This window comes from Gallinula chloropus, assembly GCF_964237585.1.
Source record: "Gallinula chloropus genome assembly, chromosome: 1".
In the NCBI taxonomy this organism is placed as follows: Eukaryota; Metazoa; Chordata; class Aves; order Gruiformes; family Rallidae; genus Gallinula; species Gallinula chloropus.
In genome coordinates, this window is record NC_140085.1 from 82,231,534 (window position 1) to 82,250,221 (window position 18,688).

The 18,688-nt window shown below is 39.8% G+C and overlaps 1 protein-coding gene across 1 annotated transcript in view; it reads right to left on the reverse strand.

Annotated features, from left to right (window-relative positions):
- Positions 1-18,688, reverse strand: part of WNK1 (WNK lysine deficient protein kinase 1) — a gene marked incomplete at its 5' end in the record, with an annotated part of 101,013 nt that overhangs the window by 33,563 nt on the left and 48,762 nt on the right. The window contains 6 exons of the mRNA XM_084276363.1: positions 566-994; positions 2,749-3,006; positions 6,119-6,306; positions 7,399-7,735; positions 7,943-8,162; positions 9,514-9,602. Coding sequence (XP_084132489.1) covers positions 566-994; positions 2,749-3,006; positions 6,119-6,306; positions 7,399-7,735; positions 7,943-8,162; positions 9,514-9,602 — 1,521 coding nt within the window. The remainder of the gene's footprint in view (positions 1-565; positions 995-2,748; positions 3,007-6,118; positions 6,307-7,398; positions 7,736-7,942; positions 8,163-9,513; positions 9,603-18,688) is intronic.

Here is an 18,688-nt window from a genome sequence, read left to right on the forward strand (position 1 = left end):
TGGAGTATTCTGGGCTTCCTTCCAGCCAGCTCCGCCTGGCAGAGCCCCCTCTGGGACCTGCTAACTCAGGACCAAGATAGTTACACTGCTCCTCTGTCACAGGCTGAAGCCGACCATGCGACCCTATGCCTTGAGTGGACTCCTCTTGACTGGTCTCCATAGAGCCCCGGTGACTTCTGTAGACCCGCTGGGGTAAAACCGCCCCTTCTGCTGGAGCAGAAGTTGGTGTGTGCACATGGAACTCAAAGACACAGCTCGCTCTGCCATCACCACTGTGAGAGAGCACAGCCGGGGCAGAGTGTGGAACAAATACCTGGTGGAATGTCATCTGAGCAGGATCTGCACTCAGAGGAGCTGAAACACTGGATAATGGAGAAAGGGGACCCATCCCAGAATCCAGCCTCAGGTTCTGCACATGTCTTGCCAGGTATGTTTGCCCCGATTGGAAGTCGAACACAGAGCTTTGTGGAGGACCACCTTGCCCATGGTTTGACTCAGAGACCTGCTTCAAATGTTGTTCAGTTGCATGAGAGTTATAAGCTACTTGATCATACTGCTCCGATACCTGTGATGGATAGTGCATGCCCACCAAATATACAGCTTCTGGATGCATTCTGTAGTGACCATCCTCTGGAGGTGTTGGTCCAGATCTATAGTCACTGTGGACAGGAGCTGGCTCAAACACAGGATTAACTTGCACATGCAGAGGCTCTCCAGCGACTCTCTGAGCTGCTGTGCCCAGCATAACGAACGCCTCTGGTGTCCAATTGGTGGGACTACCACCAGGTGGAACTAAACTCTGGCCAGTCTTCAGCAATGGCTGGAAGTGGCAAGTTTGGGCTTCCAAAAATGAAGTGCTCTTGCGCCGCTGAGCAACTGCCACCTTCGGCGGGCAGACAGGAGGTGGTGAGAAAGACACCGGCCGTTCATGAACGGTTGGGAAAAATATCTGTGAATCTGGGAACGTTGGTGTTCCCCCACGCGGATGCTGAGGCTGTATTGACATGAACAAGACAAGTAATTCATACATTAAAAGTGAAAGCACATGAACACGCACAGTTCACTAGGCAGTTCTGTGAAGTAACTTTATAGAATGACTAGTCAATTCATGGTCAAAAACATACAATACTTAGGAAATTTAGGTGAGTTGTAAATATCCATTAAATACATCCATGACAGGCATAGCTACAACTGGAAACATTTGCTTGGGTTAGAGCTGCTTTTCCAGTCCAATTCCAGTAATTCACAACAATGAACCACTTTTTCTCCTGACGATGCAATGAGATTCACTGTCACTGATCAGTGCTTGAAAACCAATCAAAGCCCTAAGGTTACTGCCATGTGGGGAACATGAAAACCCAGAACTTGATATCTACAACAAGGCAGAGCCTCTGGTTTGCATTTAGAAAATAAGATGGTATTAAATCTTAATATCATCCAATGCAAAACCCACAGTGCTAGTGTCCTATCAGGATTGTGTTCTGTATGCAATCCTGGGAGCCAAAAAGAAACCTTTTATGAGACAAAAACTAAACCATTCCATCCCATGGATGAAAGTTTTTATGCTAAAAATGCAGAGCCTTTTGATTCTGCCCAATTTGATCATCACTTTTAATCCCTTTGATCATACCTTTTCACATAAGAAATTGGAGCTCACTGAAAAACTTAACTCTTGCCGGGACAATAAAACATTCACAGGTTTAGCAGCAGCAGAGCCTGCAGGCAATTCCTCTGCATCTGATGTACTACTGATGAGGCTCATCTTATTTAACATTTGTAGGGAAATTTTCAGTAAAGAGAGTTCTGTGTAAGAACACCAATCAACTTTGTAACTCTCCATTTTTTTTTTGTGTCTGCCCACAAAATGCTGAGAGACAACATCTTATCGCCCCTCTAAAGGGAAAAAACAGTATTCAAGACTGAATAGCAAATATGCTTTCTTCAAGACAGCTGTTTATGACTTCTAAGTTGCTGTTTCCACGTTGCTCTGTTTCTCCCCAGCCTCTTTTTTTCCTGGAAAAGCAGCAGCAAATTTCCATATTGACCAACACTAATAAGAAGGTCCAACAGGATGAAGAACTCTTCCTATGTCCTGAAAACTAGTTCCACATAATTCTGTGAAAGAAGCATTTCTCAAAGTTTATTTCATGTCAACTGAATCCCAACACTAAAAGCAGACTACATCCTGTCCTGCAAGCTATTTTGCATCTAACCTTCTGAGAAACGTGAAACAATGGCTTCTTCCCATGAAGCAGCAGCCAAAGTGGCATTGCTAATTAAAAGCCACAGAAAAATCCTCAAAAGTATTCATATTCTGAATTTCTAGTATCCCCACCACAGCTAGCCAAACCTTTAGAATAACTAGCCACAGCAGACAAGCTTTAAAAGTGGTTTTGTGCAGGGCTTAATTAAAATTCAACGCTTGCTTAGAATTTGGAAAACAAAACGCTGGTCTTCTGATATAAGGGTATAAAAACTAATCTTCCCTTTACCTTCAGTGGTAAATCTGTCCAATTCACACCTATAATGCCCCAAAATACTAGAAAAATAATTTTTAAAAAAGAATGTCAGATGCCGTTTGATAATGTTTACATGTACTGCTTGCAAAGAAAGATCAGTATTCCTGCAGTGCAGTATAAAGAATAAGGAATCAGCTCTTCATTTTGTCATTTTAGAAATGCCTGAAGCCCAGGATGTATTTAATGACAACTTATCTTACTGTGCCAGGAGGCAAATGGTAACACATACAGGACTGACAGAGAGGGAGGGCAGGCTGGAGCGTCGATGCTTGCGTGGAGAGGCAGAGTGCATGGGCAGGACACTTTCCAGGGCTTTAGAAAGCTTTTCTGCAAAGGTTTCTTCAGGGACAGTCCGAAGGTAGAAAGGAGAAAGAGGTGCAGACAGCGCTGGTGGTGGGGTGCAAGGAGCACTGAGAGGGATGCAGGACATAGAGGGAAGAGCAGGAAGGTGGGGGACACAAACTGACATGCTACGACCACGTTGAGGCTAAAGGAGGAAAACAAAAGTCAAAAATTGAACACTTCAAAAAGATGAAAAACAAAACCAGAAAAAAACATAATGAGGTAGAAAAGAAACGCAGACACACAATGAGAGGCCCAATACTGACTACTATGTGTGCAAGAAGATAAGAGAAATGCTGAATGAACGTCAACACACACTGGAAACAGACTACGTGCACCTCTGAGGACCCAAGTTTGCCTGAGGTAGCTGAGCAGTGTGAGAAGTTCCCCAGTACCTTCACAAGAAGCATGTGGAAGGCAGAGCAGACACAAGAGAATATTTTCTCCGAGGCCACTGCTGTGGCCTATGCTGTGTGTAGTCACAGCATCTGTTGTCTGACAACTAAAAAAACCTGATGAGCTCTCAAACATTCATTCTTAGTTTAGCGAGAGGATGTGCGGTTATACATAACACCTCTTTAGTCTCTCTGCTTGCACATCTCCCTGCCTGAATTAAGAGGACTCACTGTATGTAGTTGGCTGTTTATTAACTACAACATTACCCTAAAAAAATTAAAACATTGCACATTCTACAACATCAATTATGGGAAAAAAAATTGGTTCAATGTGTGGAAAAAGTTGGTAAAACTAGCCTTAGACAAGCATTTTCCAGACACTGGGCCAATAAAAGCATTAAGATTTTGTAATCTTGCCACAATCCAGGAGGCCATAGGTCAAAATCCAACCAAACTGGAAGAATCAGAATTAGGTTTTGGGGATTTTGATTGTTTTGGGGTTTTTTTATTGCTTTGCTTTTTTTGGTGTGGTAAGTTTTTTGGGGTTTGTTGGTTTTTGTTTTGCTGGTTTTTTAAAAGTGAATGGAAAGATGAAGTTTTAAAGAGGCAGTCTTCAACTGCAAGCTTTTCTTCTCTGGTGATATATGCCTCTTATGGATGGAACCCACAATTTCTTAAACAGAACTGAAATAAAATACAGATCTCGAGGGGAAAACACCTCATAATATCCAGTGGAGATCTGATTTTAAAGATTTATATGTGAGAAGTCTTGCTAGAACGCTCAAAAATTTGGGAGAGGCACAAGGGGTTAAATAAAGGGTTAAACAAATGCTTTACCCATAATCTTCACCTGCTCCAAGGCAGGACCAGTTATCTATGTCACTCCTGACTCCGATTTATCTAAACTGTTCAGAAATAACCCAGCAACGGAGACTGCAATACTTAACTGTCCTTGAAGGTTACGAAAATAACCAAATGTTCCCAAACAATAATTCCATGCTGCAATTTAGGTTTATTATTTCTTATTCTATCTGACTTCAGTGATTAGCTACCTCCTATTTTACAGCAGCCTTTACAACTTTCTCTCTCTTCAAGCTCATTTTTCATAGGCTCAGCATCACTATTTCAGCCTTCCCATATCAGCCATGCTCTATTTCTGGTGGGCTTTTTTTTTTTGTCACTCTCCTCTGAATTCTCTCCCAATCCACCCTCAAGCAGGGTGTCCAGGACAGATTTATGACTGGCAAAAAGCAGAACTACTTCACATAACACGATGCTTGCCTTTTCCACAACAGCATGATGTTTTTGACCATGTCCAGGTGGCGGTCCAATGTAATCCCTGACTTTTTTTTTTTTTTTCAGATTTGCTGCCTAATCACTTGTTGCTCAACCTGTACTTGTGTAGCAGATTATTCCTGGTTAAGAAGGAGCCTTGTTTGTCCTGATCAAATTATGTACTATTTCTTTTTAAGGCCATCTCTCCTGTTGTCAGCATCATTCTGACATTTCATTCCATCTTCTCAACAAGCTGTTATTAGTTTCTCTGGTATTCTATTCCATTCTGTAAAGCTCCTGGTACCACTGTCGTCATGATAGAGCATGAGCATGTTTTAGTGTTGAACTAAGTAGCTTGACTATACCTCTATCATATGCTGCCTGTCCTATCCCCTCTCAAAAGATTATGATCTTTCAACCTGGAAGCTAGCCATATCCCAAGACAATGGCATGGCTTCTGGTACAATATATACCCACATACCAAAATATGGCTTAACCAAAACACAATCTTATTTAGAGGGATTAAAAACTCATTTGACCAAGAACTGGCAGTAGCACACGTTTCAGGTTAAATGTCTTTGAAAAAGATGGAGACGCTTTGCTTGTGAGAGAAACCAGCATTGATTCCGTAATAATGATTCCATAATAAAGCCTGCAACTACAGGCACCAAGAAAAATGAGGACCCTCAGTCTCTATGTGTCCCATCTTCTCCCTTATGGTATTACTACATTATATCATAACGTTTCTGCCTCAGGCTTAGATTTTCATTTGTGTAAAAAACAAGTGACAAGGGAACCACTGAAGACAATATAACAATAGCAGAAGTTCTACTCCAGAGTTAGAATAGATTTCTGCATACTCTCATACTCAGACCTAAAAACATACCAAGGAAAACAACATACCAAAATAAAAGGGCAACACAAATGAACATAGTAGGAAAAGTATTTGTGCCCAGTGCAGACTTTCCAGGGAAAAGGAATACGCATGGCAACTGATGAGCAAATCAACATAAGCTAGAAATAAAACTGGGAAGAAGGGTGTGGGGTCTTTTCAATCTGGAGTTCTCACATGCAGCATTCTATAACAGTTAAAAAAATCTTACCTGCAGAATCTGTAATCAAAGCCTCACAGAACATGCACAGCAATTTCATACTTAAACAGTAGCTCAAGTTATCCTAATCCCTTTTTCAAATCAAACCATCAACTTGATCCCTGGTAACATCATATACACATACACACACCACTTTCCCATGTGAGATTAAATGCTTTCTTTCAAGAGACAGTCTTGTTCTGAGGATATTACTTCCATCCATACAAGACCTAATCCATCATTCTGCTTAAGTGCCTTCAAAATTAAGTAAAGCTCTAAAGACAATTACATCCTTGCACACACCCACCTCTCAGACTAAGTCACCTTGTAAAAACAGCCCCTTGACTACCCACACACAGAATTTTTATCACATGCAAAACCAGACAAAACCCAAACCATCCACGTAAGGGTGCCTGGCAGACTTTTTTCCCCACTTGAAGAGAAATACAAAATAAAATAACTTCATGCATTTGCAATACTACAAATTCTGGCTTACCGCTGCAGGTGGCTGGTATCCTCCATGCTGCTGCGACTGCACTTGGCCGACTGAAGCTGCATAGCCCTGGACCGGAGCTGTTGAGATTGACTGGTCATGCTGGGAACCGTACGACACAGTCTGTTGACTGCTCACACATGATTCGGTATAAACAGATGACCCCTGGCCACTGTCAACTGTCCCATCAGCTGCAAAAGTTAAAGATAAAAATCTGCATTTCAAGAACTGCAGTGTGGATTCACAACTTCAAAGATATTATAATCAATCAAGAATTAGATTGATCTTTGGCTGTATCACATGGACCTTATCAGCAATTTACCTCTTGCAATATTTAAGCTTGTTAAAAAATATTTTTTCCTCCTCAATACAATAATTCCTTACCAACCATCTTCCCCTAAAAAAGCAACGGTAATTTCAGATGTTCTTTGGGAAAATACTTAAAAGTAAACTGTTCTTCCTATAAAAAGCTGGACTAGAATTAGAAAGTTAAATTTCATACTGTTATAAGTAATCTTTCAGGGTTTTTCAATTATTTTTTAAATTCTTTTACACAGACATAAAAAACAAGTCTGTTGTGCTGGCTGGCAGACGTACCTGATATAGGCAGACCAGAGAAGTTAAAATCCCTACTACCTAACTAAAGAGCAGATAGCAATTTGCTTTCTAACTTCACCATTCTAATACAGAAGTTCTCCTCTACCATCATTATTCAGATATTGATTTCAAATGTTGGGATGGCAGAAGAGGAAAAGTTAGGAGTGTTAATTCATCTTTTCAGGCGTGGTCTGTAAAGTTAAAAAAACCCTCTTTTTTCAGAAAGCAAATTATGAGCTGAACTGCTTGTATACATTGATCTCATTTCTACCTTAAACATAAGTTGGCATGTATCAAATAAACGTTTCCAATAGCTCTAACTGCATCAATGCAAGACCACACAGGCTTCTGCAGGGCCAGAATATACTGTGCCTATAAGAGGGCACCAAAAAATAGGACGTGTTCATGCTTCAAGTGCCCCGGGTCATTTTGTGTATTAACTTGAAATAAAGGAAAATTATTTTGTGCTAATACATGGTACTGCGAATTGTGCCAAGTCTTAGCTCAGCTAAAGCACAGGAACTCATCTTTGCTGTGCTTTCTAGTGGGCTAGTGTTCTTCAGCAGACAGCAATGGCAGACAGCAACATCTTAAAGAGATTTACTGCTACACCCACCAAAAGTTTAAGACTCTAAGGAGGGGAACTGTGTAAGTGCAAGAGTTCCTAAATAAACCGACACACTTACAAAGAATAGATATACTGGGTTGCTGGAACTGCAGTTGTTGGTGTTGATCAGCTTCTGGTTCTTCAGGCTCCACTTGAGTAGAAACCGACGCTGAAGTAGTGGGGACAGGAGTAGTACCAGTGACAGATAAGGTATGCTTTGACCCTGCATGGGAAGCACTTGATGGTTGCTGTTGCTCCAGCTGCTGCTTCTGACTACCTTCTTCCTGAAGCTTCTTCTCCTGTTCTTCTCGCACCAACTGACGCTGCTCTCGCTTTCGCTTAATCAAAGATACCCTGTCCTTGATAGCTTTCGCCATTGTCTTGTGATCCCCTTCACAGACATAGCCAGATTCCACCTGAAGGAGGATATATTCACAGAATTCAGACTGTCAGAGACAGCCACTGTTGCAGTGCTACAACATAAGCTACCGCTCTCAGTACTAACTTCAGTCACAAGCTTCTGAAGCCGTTTTACTTCTAGATGGAAACAATTCTGACAAACTACCTTTCACTGTCAGGGAACATCAGTACTTCCGATGCTTTGCAAGACCACCAAGACTTACCATTTCCTGTGCTACATCCTCTGGGACATCTCTCTCCAAGTCAAAGGAAAACTCTATTGCCTCATTATCTTTATATTTGCCCTTGAGTTTTTTGATGTCTTCAATTCGCAGCCAGAGTTTAATGGCAATTTTTTCCCCATCATCTTCCTCTGCTAGTTCTACCCGCACTCCAGTCTCTTCTTGGAAGAAAGCATGATTCAAAAGGTCCTTAATAGCATATCTACCATATTGGGAAAGAATATAAAAAAAGCACACACAATTATGAGCTTTTATAAAGTAGTATGGAATATCCTTGCCTGGTGATCCCCTGAAATTATCCTCTACATTTCACAGCTCTCCCAGGAATTATCTAACAATCCATCATTTGATTTTCTGTTTAAAGGCACGATGGAGAAACAAAGCACAACAATGCTACAGATATACAAAAGAAAAGGATTATCACACACTAGTCAGCAGAAGTACCAAGAGATTTAAGCCAACTGAACAGGATATATATGAACAAAAATAATAAGAAACCTTTTAGAAATACTTTTGTTTTACAGGACACTAAGATCCAACATATAACTCTTATTCACTAAATCAATACCATAATCCAAATATGTATTTCAGCCTATTTCAAGGTATTATCAAAAGCCTCATCTAGTAAATTCCACAGTAGATAAGTGCCACATGATTCCTTTTATACCATTTTGAACCATTTCAACTTGCATTTTATTTGGCACAATAAGCAGCTTTGTCTTGAAGGTACAAAAAACATCTACGGTCATATATACACAGTATTAACAGTCAAAGAGTTAACTGCTTTAAGTAATATATGATGTTCAACCACAAAATTCACTTGAAACAGGGAAAAACTGAATTGTTTACAAAATAGAACAAAAATTAAAAATACACAGCAACACCATCTTAACTTCTAGAGTTAATAAAAAAAACATGGTCAAAGCCATCCATAAACTGACGAAACTAGCTCTGAACAGAATAGCAGGAGGCTAGAGAAGGGCCAAATGTTGAAGCATACTTTAACAGAACATTCAGTTAGAAACAACTAGGTAAAAGCAGAAAACAAAACAAAATCCCACAGATAAGCCAGAGCACTCACAGATTTCCTGTAATAGTATAAATTAATCATTTCAAGTAGAAGTCATCTTGCAGAAAGAGGGGATAAAGAGAGCAACAAGAAATTATAAAACAAAAAGAGCCCTCAAAATAATCAGCCATGAAATGCCAAACAAATCAAAAGGGACAGGAAAAACAAAGGATTACAGAGTAACAAACCAACCAAGCAATCCAAATACCTGGGAGCTGGAAAGGACTGTCCTCCACTACATTGCTAACTAGGTCAAAGTTTTATTAAAAGCATATTCTCTGTATAAACCGACATGAACGGTTACTGTAGCATTTACACATTTCCTGACAGTTCTCCAAAATAATCATTAAGAACCTACCAAATAACAGAAGCTGCAGAAGTAATACTAGCTGCCCAACTTTCATTAGAACACAGACAACCCAAGGAGCTAACTGGATCTGGTATCATCACAGGCAAGAAGCCTCTCTAAAAAGGAAGTACTTACCTTTCGCCTTTGTTTTGCCGTATGCATCCCTCAATAATCTCCTTCACTTCAGGGATTGCTACTTTATCAAAGCTGGCTGGTTTAACACCCTGGAACACACAATTAACAACAGAGAAACTGAAAGGCCTACTTAGATTTAAGTTTTGATTGTGATTACAGAACAAGTATTTTTACTTGATAGATTTTCACACTAGTGGAGCTTATAGAGGAATCTGACCCCAATCTTACTGTTCATCTGTTTGCTAGTGACTTTTGCAAACAATTCTCCCCCTATTTCTCAGCTATACTTTCACAACAAAAGGCCTTTGGTTCTCTGTTACAAGAGAGCTGTTCAATTTCCACAAAAGTTGTGCTGGTTAGAGGTGAGTACACAGACCGGATTGAAAATTCTGTTTCTTCTATAACACTAATGCACAGACTCATACAATTTAAGCATCCTCAAAGCATTGCCAGAATTTTTCTCATATGCCATTATATGAAGCAGTATTGGCACAGATTGATTTTACAGGGAAAACCTTAACCAGTCAGATCATCCTGGGCTAATTAAATAACTTGTCCAGTGTTTAAAAACAAACAAAACCAAACAAAACAAAAAAAAGAGCACACACAAAAACACCACCACCAAAATATTTAAAAGAAACCCCCCAACAAATCAAACCACAAACCCCAAAAAACAACTTAACTTTATCTTCACTCTCCCCAGAAAACCTACTAACACCCAAACAACACTCTTGCACTGTTGCTAAGTCCAGGAAAATAAGCTTGGCAATAAAGACCTTTACAATAGCCCTTCAATAGCACACAACAATTCTTTCTTGAAATACGTGTGAAAGTCATTTAGAGAGAGCAACCCAAAATCTAAACACGACCAGCTACTCAAATCTGTAAAGCACACAAGTCAAGAGACATGACCACCTGGGAATTCTGCAAAACAGTGCAGGCAGAGAGCCAGGCTTCATCACTTAATCATGGCCAGAAGATCTATTTCGAGGGAAATTGTCCACAACAGCAAAATTGGCACTCTATTTTACTTGATTCCACCTTTAGCTTCAAATGCTGTATTTAAGACAGCAGAATGAGAGAGGGTTGAAGACATACTGTTCAAATTCTGTTATGCAAAGAGCCCACATTTTCAAGCCAAACAACCCTGAAGTCATACACTTGATACGTCTGACCCTGTTTCACTGGGAAATCACTGAAGAAAAAATGAGAACCATACAGTCTGAAGCACAGAAATAAATGACAAGCATCACAATTCATGTCCTAACCAGAAAGTACTCCTAATATCCTATACAATACTGCTTTCTACCAAATGAGGCCCTACTCCATTTCACTATCACCAGTAGGAAGCAAGTCTTGAAACAGGAAGGTTCAAGTCTCTAAATCAAAGTCTTTGCAGCCACAGACTTTCATTTAACTGAAATGGAGAGGTAATAAGATAATAATTTCCATCTACATTTAGATGCTTCTCCCCCCCCCCCTTGGTCAGACATGGCAGTGCACTCTCTTCGTATATTTGCTACCTAAAATACTCTCTACCACACTCTTCCAGGAGAGGGCACAGTCATCATCAGCTTTAACAGATGCAAACACAAGACTGGGAGAAGCACAAGAGTCATCTTTCAGTGGAAAACAGTGGTATTAGTCACTACGTTTCACAAAGATGCTCTGTCTCAAATTTTTGAAAGGACAAAAAAAACCCCACCCCTACAGACACATTTTTTCTTGATAAAATCTTTCTGTTACAGCAGCATTCTGGTTATCTATTTCTTTGCTCTAAAATTTGCTCCTGTGAAAGTCTAGCAATTGGAATTCAGAGAACTGAAGAGTATATTGTGACTAGAATAAGCCCCAAAACTTAATCTGTCAGTGAACATTAAGTTAGTGTGTTTAGAAGATTCACTGAACATTAAGACTTTTGTAGATGGATGGCTCAGCAGGTAAGACCAGGTTTGGTCAGGTAACTTCAGTCCTGTAACCAAGCCTTATCATAAATCTCCAGCTTCCTAACAGGACATCACAGAGCTATGGACTTTATAGAGATTTATAGAACTAGTTTCAGTGTTTAGTGTCAGCATCAAGTACCTGCTTGCATGTGTGTCTGCTCATAGAGCAGACTAGTTAGAGATACTCATGTTTAATTATGACAAAGCTTAAAATGGTAACAGAAGTTCAAGTTCACATAAATAAACTAAACTAAAACTAAAGCTCTCCTATACACACACACACTTAACCTATGCAATAATTGTTCAACTGCTTGTTGTATAGATTTTCTAAGTTGCCAACATTTCACACATCTAAGTCTCAGACATAGCAGCAGCCTGCACATATGTTCATTTACACTGTGGCAGCAGAAGGAAGATGCCAGATCTGTGACAATCTCATTTCAGAAAAAATAAAAGCTGTGTAAACTAAAAGATGACTAAAACAGCTGGTACAGCAAAATATTAAAATAATGAAGCCAGAACATGAATTTTCTTGCTAACTACTTTACAACATGCTCTGTTCTTGCACGAGTCTGCGTGGTTCAAATGAACCTGAAATGGTAAAGCTAAAAACAGATTTTGAAATCAGTCATTGACTCAGCTACACTGCGTTTCTCTCTCTCAAAATAAATGAAACGCCCAAAATCTACAAGCCCTGCAATCAGGACCATTTTACAATACCTCATTTTGTGAATTCCAAACCCCGAAAGCTTCTATGTTCATAAGCACATCTCAGAAAATCTGGGAGAACCTTACAGTAGGGCCTAAACCCAACAAAGGATTCTGCATTCAAGCAGCACATTCTTCCACAGTCCATGAGAAGGTTTGCCTAAGCCAAGTCTACAGCGCTGGGTATGCACCTCTTACACTGAAGTTCAGGGCACAAAGTACCATCAGCTTTTTAAAACTGTAAAGCAGTATCAAGCTATTTTATATAACAATACAGAGAGTACTAGGAGTGATAAAAATCAATAAATTAGTGAATCCTTTTCTACCAGGGCTGCCTATACACCTTAATCAGCCAGAGAAACCAAAGGGAGGCCAGGTGCTGCAATTCTCATAACCTTCATGTGTCCTTAAGAGCACACGAACTGTGCAGCTAAGCATACGCTCATTAGTTTCTAAACCCAAAGGCACTCAAGTACCTACTAAGTCATTCAGTATTTCCTCATTTTCACCACACTTGCTGCAAGATGGTCATATTCTTATATACCTCTACTGATCCCCAAACTCCTTAGAAGAATCACAACTCAAATCTTTTAATCTACTAGTCCTTTTCCCCAGCGGCAGTTTAATGAGAAGCCAAATCACACTAGCACTTCGTCTGAGTTCGGTAAGAAATAGAAGGGAGAGCTCTTGCAGATGAAAAATCCAAAGCATAGATAGGTATAACAGGCACACATGAATATCAATGTTTTCTCAAGCTGCTATCTGAAGCAGCATGAACTGGCAGTGCTGCCAAAAGCAAGAGTCTCCATCTCCCATTCCCACAGCAGTGTCGGTTCCTCCCTTTTGCCGGCACATGCCTTTATACAGCTGCATTGTGAACCCAATCATGGTGTTTGTCAGACTTGAAATAAATCCAGCCAAAAAAGCAGGTGAGATGAAGCTCCCCAATCTGCTTCCCTACACTGCTGCACCAAATCTCAAGCTTACATACGGAAAGTGACAGTGTTATAGTTAAGAAGGGCAAAACTGCTTCTTTTGAAGGAAGTGCCAATTTAAAATAAAACCCAACGGACACATTTTGAGAGCACCTCTCAGTTACAGTCGTATATATAAGTAGCCCAAAGCACAATTGATGCAAACCTAAATAGTTCTTTCCCAGTCTTCACGTTAAACATATGAAATACTTCATATTTAACTTCTTTTTGATGTGGCAAAGTTTGTGATTTTATCAATTTTAACCAGGTGGAAAAAGTGTGTTCCAAAATTCAACATCCACATTTTCATAGTTATTTGATCCAAAGGCAAGTTAGGTTCTCTTAACCCCCTAGATTTTCAAGATACTTTAAACACCAACGTATACACTACCCAGAACTCCTCCTCACAATTTTTGCCTAGAAACACGTATCGTTTTGCATTAGTTACATCACCAGATTACCGGGTCAGCAGTTTAGCACCTTGTTCTAATAAAAGAAATACTAAAAACGTCATTCACCTCATAAGAGAAAGTACAATCAGTGCTGTGTAACTTTTATAGAAAACTACAATGAAAACAGAAGTGTTACATATCCTTACCAATCCTAAATTAGAAAAATAGTTAGATATGGGGTAACACCATAGATAGAAAACAGCAGAAGCAGTAAGTGTTCCAGCCTCACTGTTAATCTTTTCTCTAATTTTTAAAATCTGTATGAAAGAACTACAGTCAACTTTAAAAGCTGAAGACCCAATCTATGCCAATATAAAGCAGTTCAGTAGATTTACCAAGAATTCCGGTTCACCCCCAAAATCCTTTCCTGTGGCTACACACAGTTATTCCATAGAGCTGAAACTCTTACCTACCTCTTTACAGCAGTCCTTGTGAGAGCAGCAGCAGTGGGATTTAACAATTACAAATATGGGACAGATCTCTCTTCTTGTAAAATCCATCAGGAAGAGAGACACGCACACACCAAAGAACTAGTTCTGTGCTGGTTTCCAATGGGAATCCACAAGGCTGTGGACTTAACGCACAGCGGAAGGAAAGCAGACATCAAAGTTAGAAGGAAGCATCGTTTCCTCTTTGACACCTCTTGTACTTTTCCAAGTCCAGTACATGAGGCTGCAGAAATTTGAGCTTAATATCTGCTTTTGCCACTCAACCACAGAATAGAAAGAATCAATGCAAGCAAGAGGCAACCGTGTCCTTTTCTGCCTGCCCAGCTAGCTGTAAGGAGGAGGAAGAGGAGGCAGTGTAGGGATCCTTTACTTCCTGCATGTCCCCGCCCCGCCGCTTGGCAGCTCTGCCTATACCCCACCCAGGTTTTCCGCGATAGTTCTGGCTGCATGTAGGATCATCACCCAGTTCACTCCTGCTGCTGCAGAAATACACTTTTAAACGGGGGTATGGTGTGTTGTTCCAACCCAAGGTTGCTGGTGTGAGTTTTGTACAGGTGGATGAAGGCAGCTGCTCTTTCTCCCCTTCTTTTTGCGGAGCTCCAGAAGCACACATACATCTGACTACAGTTTAATCCTAACAAAACAGAAGTCAGAATAATATATTCTGCATCCCTCCCGTCCTGACAATCATAGTCTGCTACCACTGGCAACATCATCTGCTTTCCTTTCTACCGGGTGCTTAATGTAAAGGAATAGCACCTCACAGGCGACTTTCAAACTGCTCGACAAAGCTAGAAAGCAGCATTGCTGCTTGTTTTATGCCACATGCACACAAATAATCCACAGTTATATTTTTAATGCCTCTTGCTAGACTCCAAACTTAAACCTGAAGTCTGACATATATATTCCCCCTTGTTCCCTAGTGTCAAACAGCCATCATAAAACTTGATAGTAATAAAATGAATTTTCCACAGCTTCAGGGATTTGGGTTGGGTTTTTGGGAAAGACATTAAGAGCAATGCTAAGAAAAAAAATCACATATGCTATTTTAAAGCATTAATTAAGCAAATTAATTTTGACCACCTAGTGATGATAAACTGTAATAAAATTCAATTTTAAATTCCAAAGATTACTGTTTACCCCAAAACAGCTTAATTCCTCAAGTACACCACAACCACACCAGTGCTGTTACACCCTACAACCCAAATGTTGCACAAGCAACACCTTTTCAACCTTTACTAGCCATTTTAGAAATCCTCTCCACCAGCTGCTGTGAAACTTTAGAGGGCCCAAGGGAAGAGGGACCATTAAGGACCCTGCTATTGTGATTGGCCTTACAACAGCTTAGCTAGATGTTTTATAACATACTCCCCACAAAAAAAAACCCAAACAAAAAAATCAACTGTTGATTATCATCTTCACTTTAACAGTGCTTACTGGTATCATGAATGGTGGAATTTCATTTTCCATTGCTTGTAAAATTTTTTGTCATCACAAGTGCACTCAAACCTAACATTCTGCAGTCAAAGCAAATCCACTTCACTGGAATAGAAATCTAACGTTTTGCACACCTAATTAAGGCTACACTTTTCTGGGGTACACTACGTGACCTGCAAGGTACATTACATGTTTCAGCTTTTAACAAGCACAGAGTCTACTTGTCCCAGTATAACCACAATTCTTGCTTGGCTCTTTTCACAGGTGCTATGAAAAAGAACTTGAAAAGAATTCTACCGTAACGGATTAATCTTCTCAAACAAAATGTTCTAACTTTGCAGTCCAGAGGCTAACAGAATCAGTAGCAAAGTCAAATCACACAAACAAAGTAATTAAAGTCTCTATATTTTCATTTTGCTAAGTTGTTACCATTCTAGTTTGAGCCAGTCCCAGGCTGCCACAAACCATTAATTCCAGGAATTTACAAGGAGCATATGATTCCAGTGGAAAACAAGCCAATGATCCTACCTCCTCCCCCGTACTCTCACAGCAGCCCCCAGGCCACGGTATATATGGTATTTAAATGGGTTTATCCCATGATCTTCTAAATTTCTCCACTTGCTATTAGTTACTCACCCTTTCCAAACCTACATGTTTAACTATTTCACCACCTTTCCCATCTCTAATCCTTCAGCTTAATCCTGTTGTCTGCTCTAGAAACAGTCTTTCAGATTTAATTCTTTCCTTATTTCACACAAGGTACACCCGTAACTGTTTGATATTTCTCATCCCACTCCAGTAGAATACCTACTGTGAAAAGGAAGATTTAAGAATTATTCAGTTGAAGGGAGATATGGGTTGCCTACAGAAAATGGATTTTATTGTTCCTTTTAAAAAAGCAAGCAAGAGTAGTTGAGACTGGGGCAGGGGGGGTGGTGGTGGTGGTGGTGTGTGTGATTAAAACAATGTAACGCATTTAACAGAAGTGAAAGTTTAGCTGCTCTGATTTCAGTATTTTCTTAGCAATTAATTCTGGACAATCAATAATTCTGCCAAGAATTAAATCAGTAAATCCTGCAGAATAAGCTCCTCACTAGATCAGTATCCTAACAGAATAAATAGCATTACTGCAGTACAAGCAGTAGGACCACATAAAAGAATCCAATGAGCTAGAATCAGCTCATGAGGCGCTATTTAGATTAGGACAGTATGGGTGCCCTTCTCTTCAGATCAAGAGCAACCATTGCACACTTTGAACCCGACGCCTTTTGAACCTGACTGATCTACCATAATCCAGATCAAAATTCGTATCTCAGCTATTTGAGACCTCTGTGTCACTGAAATAGCTTAACCATTTGGTCTTCATGCTCTGTGATGCAGGTGTGTGAGTAATCTAAGTGCCATGATTCTTAAATTTCTCCAGACCAGCTGTTCTTTGTAACTTGCTACAGTAGCAATGTCCACCCAGATTTCACACACAGAACCTAAAGACAATCAAGGCACTGCAGCACTTACACAGGCTTGCTTGCTGCACCCTGACCATTGACATTTTAGAAACCCTTTTCCTCTTTTATTTACTACTTCAACAATTTTTGAGATATTAATAGAAAAAGGCCAGACACAACAGTAAGAAAAAAAGTTTCCCTAAGATACTTGACAAAAGTTGTTATACACACAAGGTATATGTCTATTTTGATTGACACACACATAATAACTGCTTATTCTTGAAGTTTGTGAGGTTGCTTGAAAGAAGCACCCAGTCATCTGTACGAGATAATCCTCCGTGAAAAATATAAAATAGAGTCCTCATTTGACTAATCACTGCTGCTTGCTATCACCTCCCACCTGTATTCTTCAACTGATCCCCAGGAGGTGCAGGGCACTGACGCTGCCTGTTTAACCAGCTTCTCTGACAGTATCTCAACACTGTGTTTTTACTTATCAAACCCACAGATTTAACAGCATTAAAAGCCTTACAAGACCAGTGTAATAGGCTACAGTCCTGTTGCTTTGTTTCCACACAATTAAGATTGAACATGAAATAGTCATAACTCCTCCTAGAAACTGTTGGCTGCAATCCTTTCCAGCACTCAAGTAAAAGGCTACAAGTAGTAAAAACCCCACTGTATTTATGATAATACTGAAACACAACTTATGCTATACAGTACTGCTGAATATACACTCTACCTTACAACTACCCCATTGACTAATTATCTAACCCAGTACACAAGCCATTTTTAAGATTTTACTTTAGACATTAGAGTCCACTATAATTCAGCATCTCCAGGTAAATATAAACATCAACCTATTTCAAAAGTCCTAGGGGTCTGGAGCCCTTATGACTAGCTAAGTAGAAGGTTTTAGTTAAAAAGTAGATTAATTAATCACAGCACCTACTGTAATAGAAGCAATTCTAATGAACAGAAGAAATTACTCATGTTCTAGAACATGAGGCGATTTTGTAACTACAAAGCAGGACACTGTTCCTCAGTGTGGAAAACTCTGCTAGCAAACAATTAGGATATTGGTGCATGTAACAGTGAAAAGGGCCTTGTTTAAAAAACCCAGTATGAGCATAGAAGCTCTTCCGAAGCAACAGTAAAGTCTGATGGGACCAGTGAACCAGGCACTAACTTTTTGGGTTTTATTCTTGCACAAGAGTGTAAAGGTAAGATCAGTATAATCTATTGTGCACAGTTCTTTAATCTCACACTTAGGTGCAAGGACACCGACTTTATCATCTGAATTAGAATACACAGTGGTGAACATCTTCAGCTGGCTGAATGACCTTTTTCTTTATGGGACTTCAGCTTGGAAATGGCTTTCAGAAAAAAGCAGAACAAAAAAAATCCCAGACATGCCTAGACACACATTTCAGTACTGTAAATTTAGAAATGTTGCAGTGTCTACTAATAGTGTCTCTCTATTTTCAGTATGGAAAATACATTTTTGAAAAATCAAATTATCTTAGTTGCATTCTCTCCTTTAATCAGCTACCATTCAGACAGATAAACATCAACTGCTATTCATTTTTAAATTCAAGTACAGAAACAGTAATTCAAAAGCCAGAGATAAGTTACAGTGGGCTTTGAACTGAATTAAAAACAACGATCCAACATGGTGCACATTTGGTACCAGAACTAGCCCTTAGAAGAACATACCTACTGAAAGGCTTAGGATAACATTGCAAACACCAGAAATAGTGCACA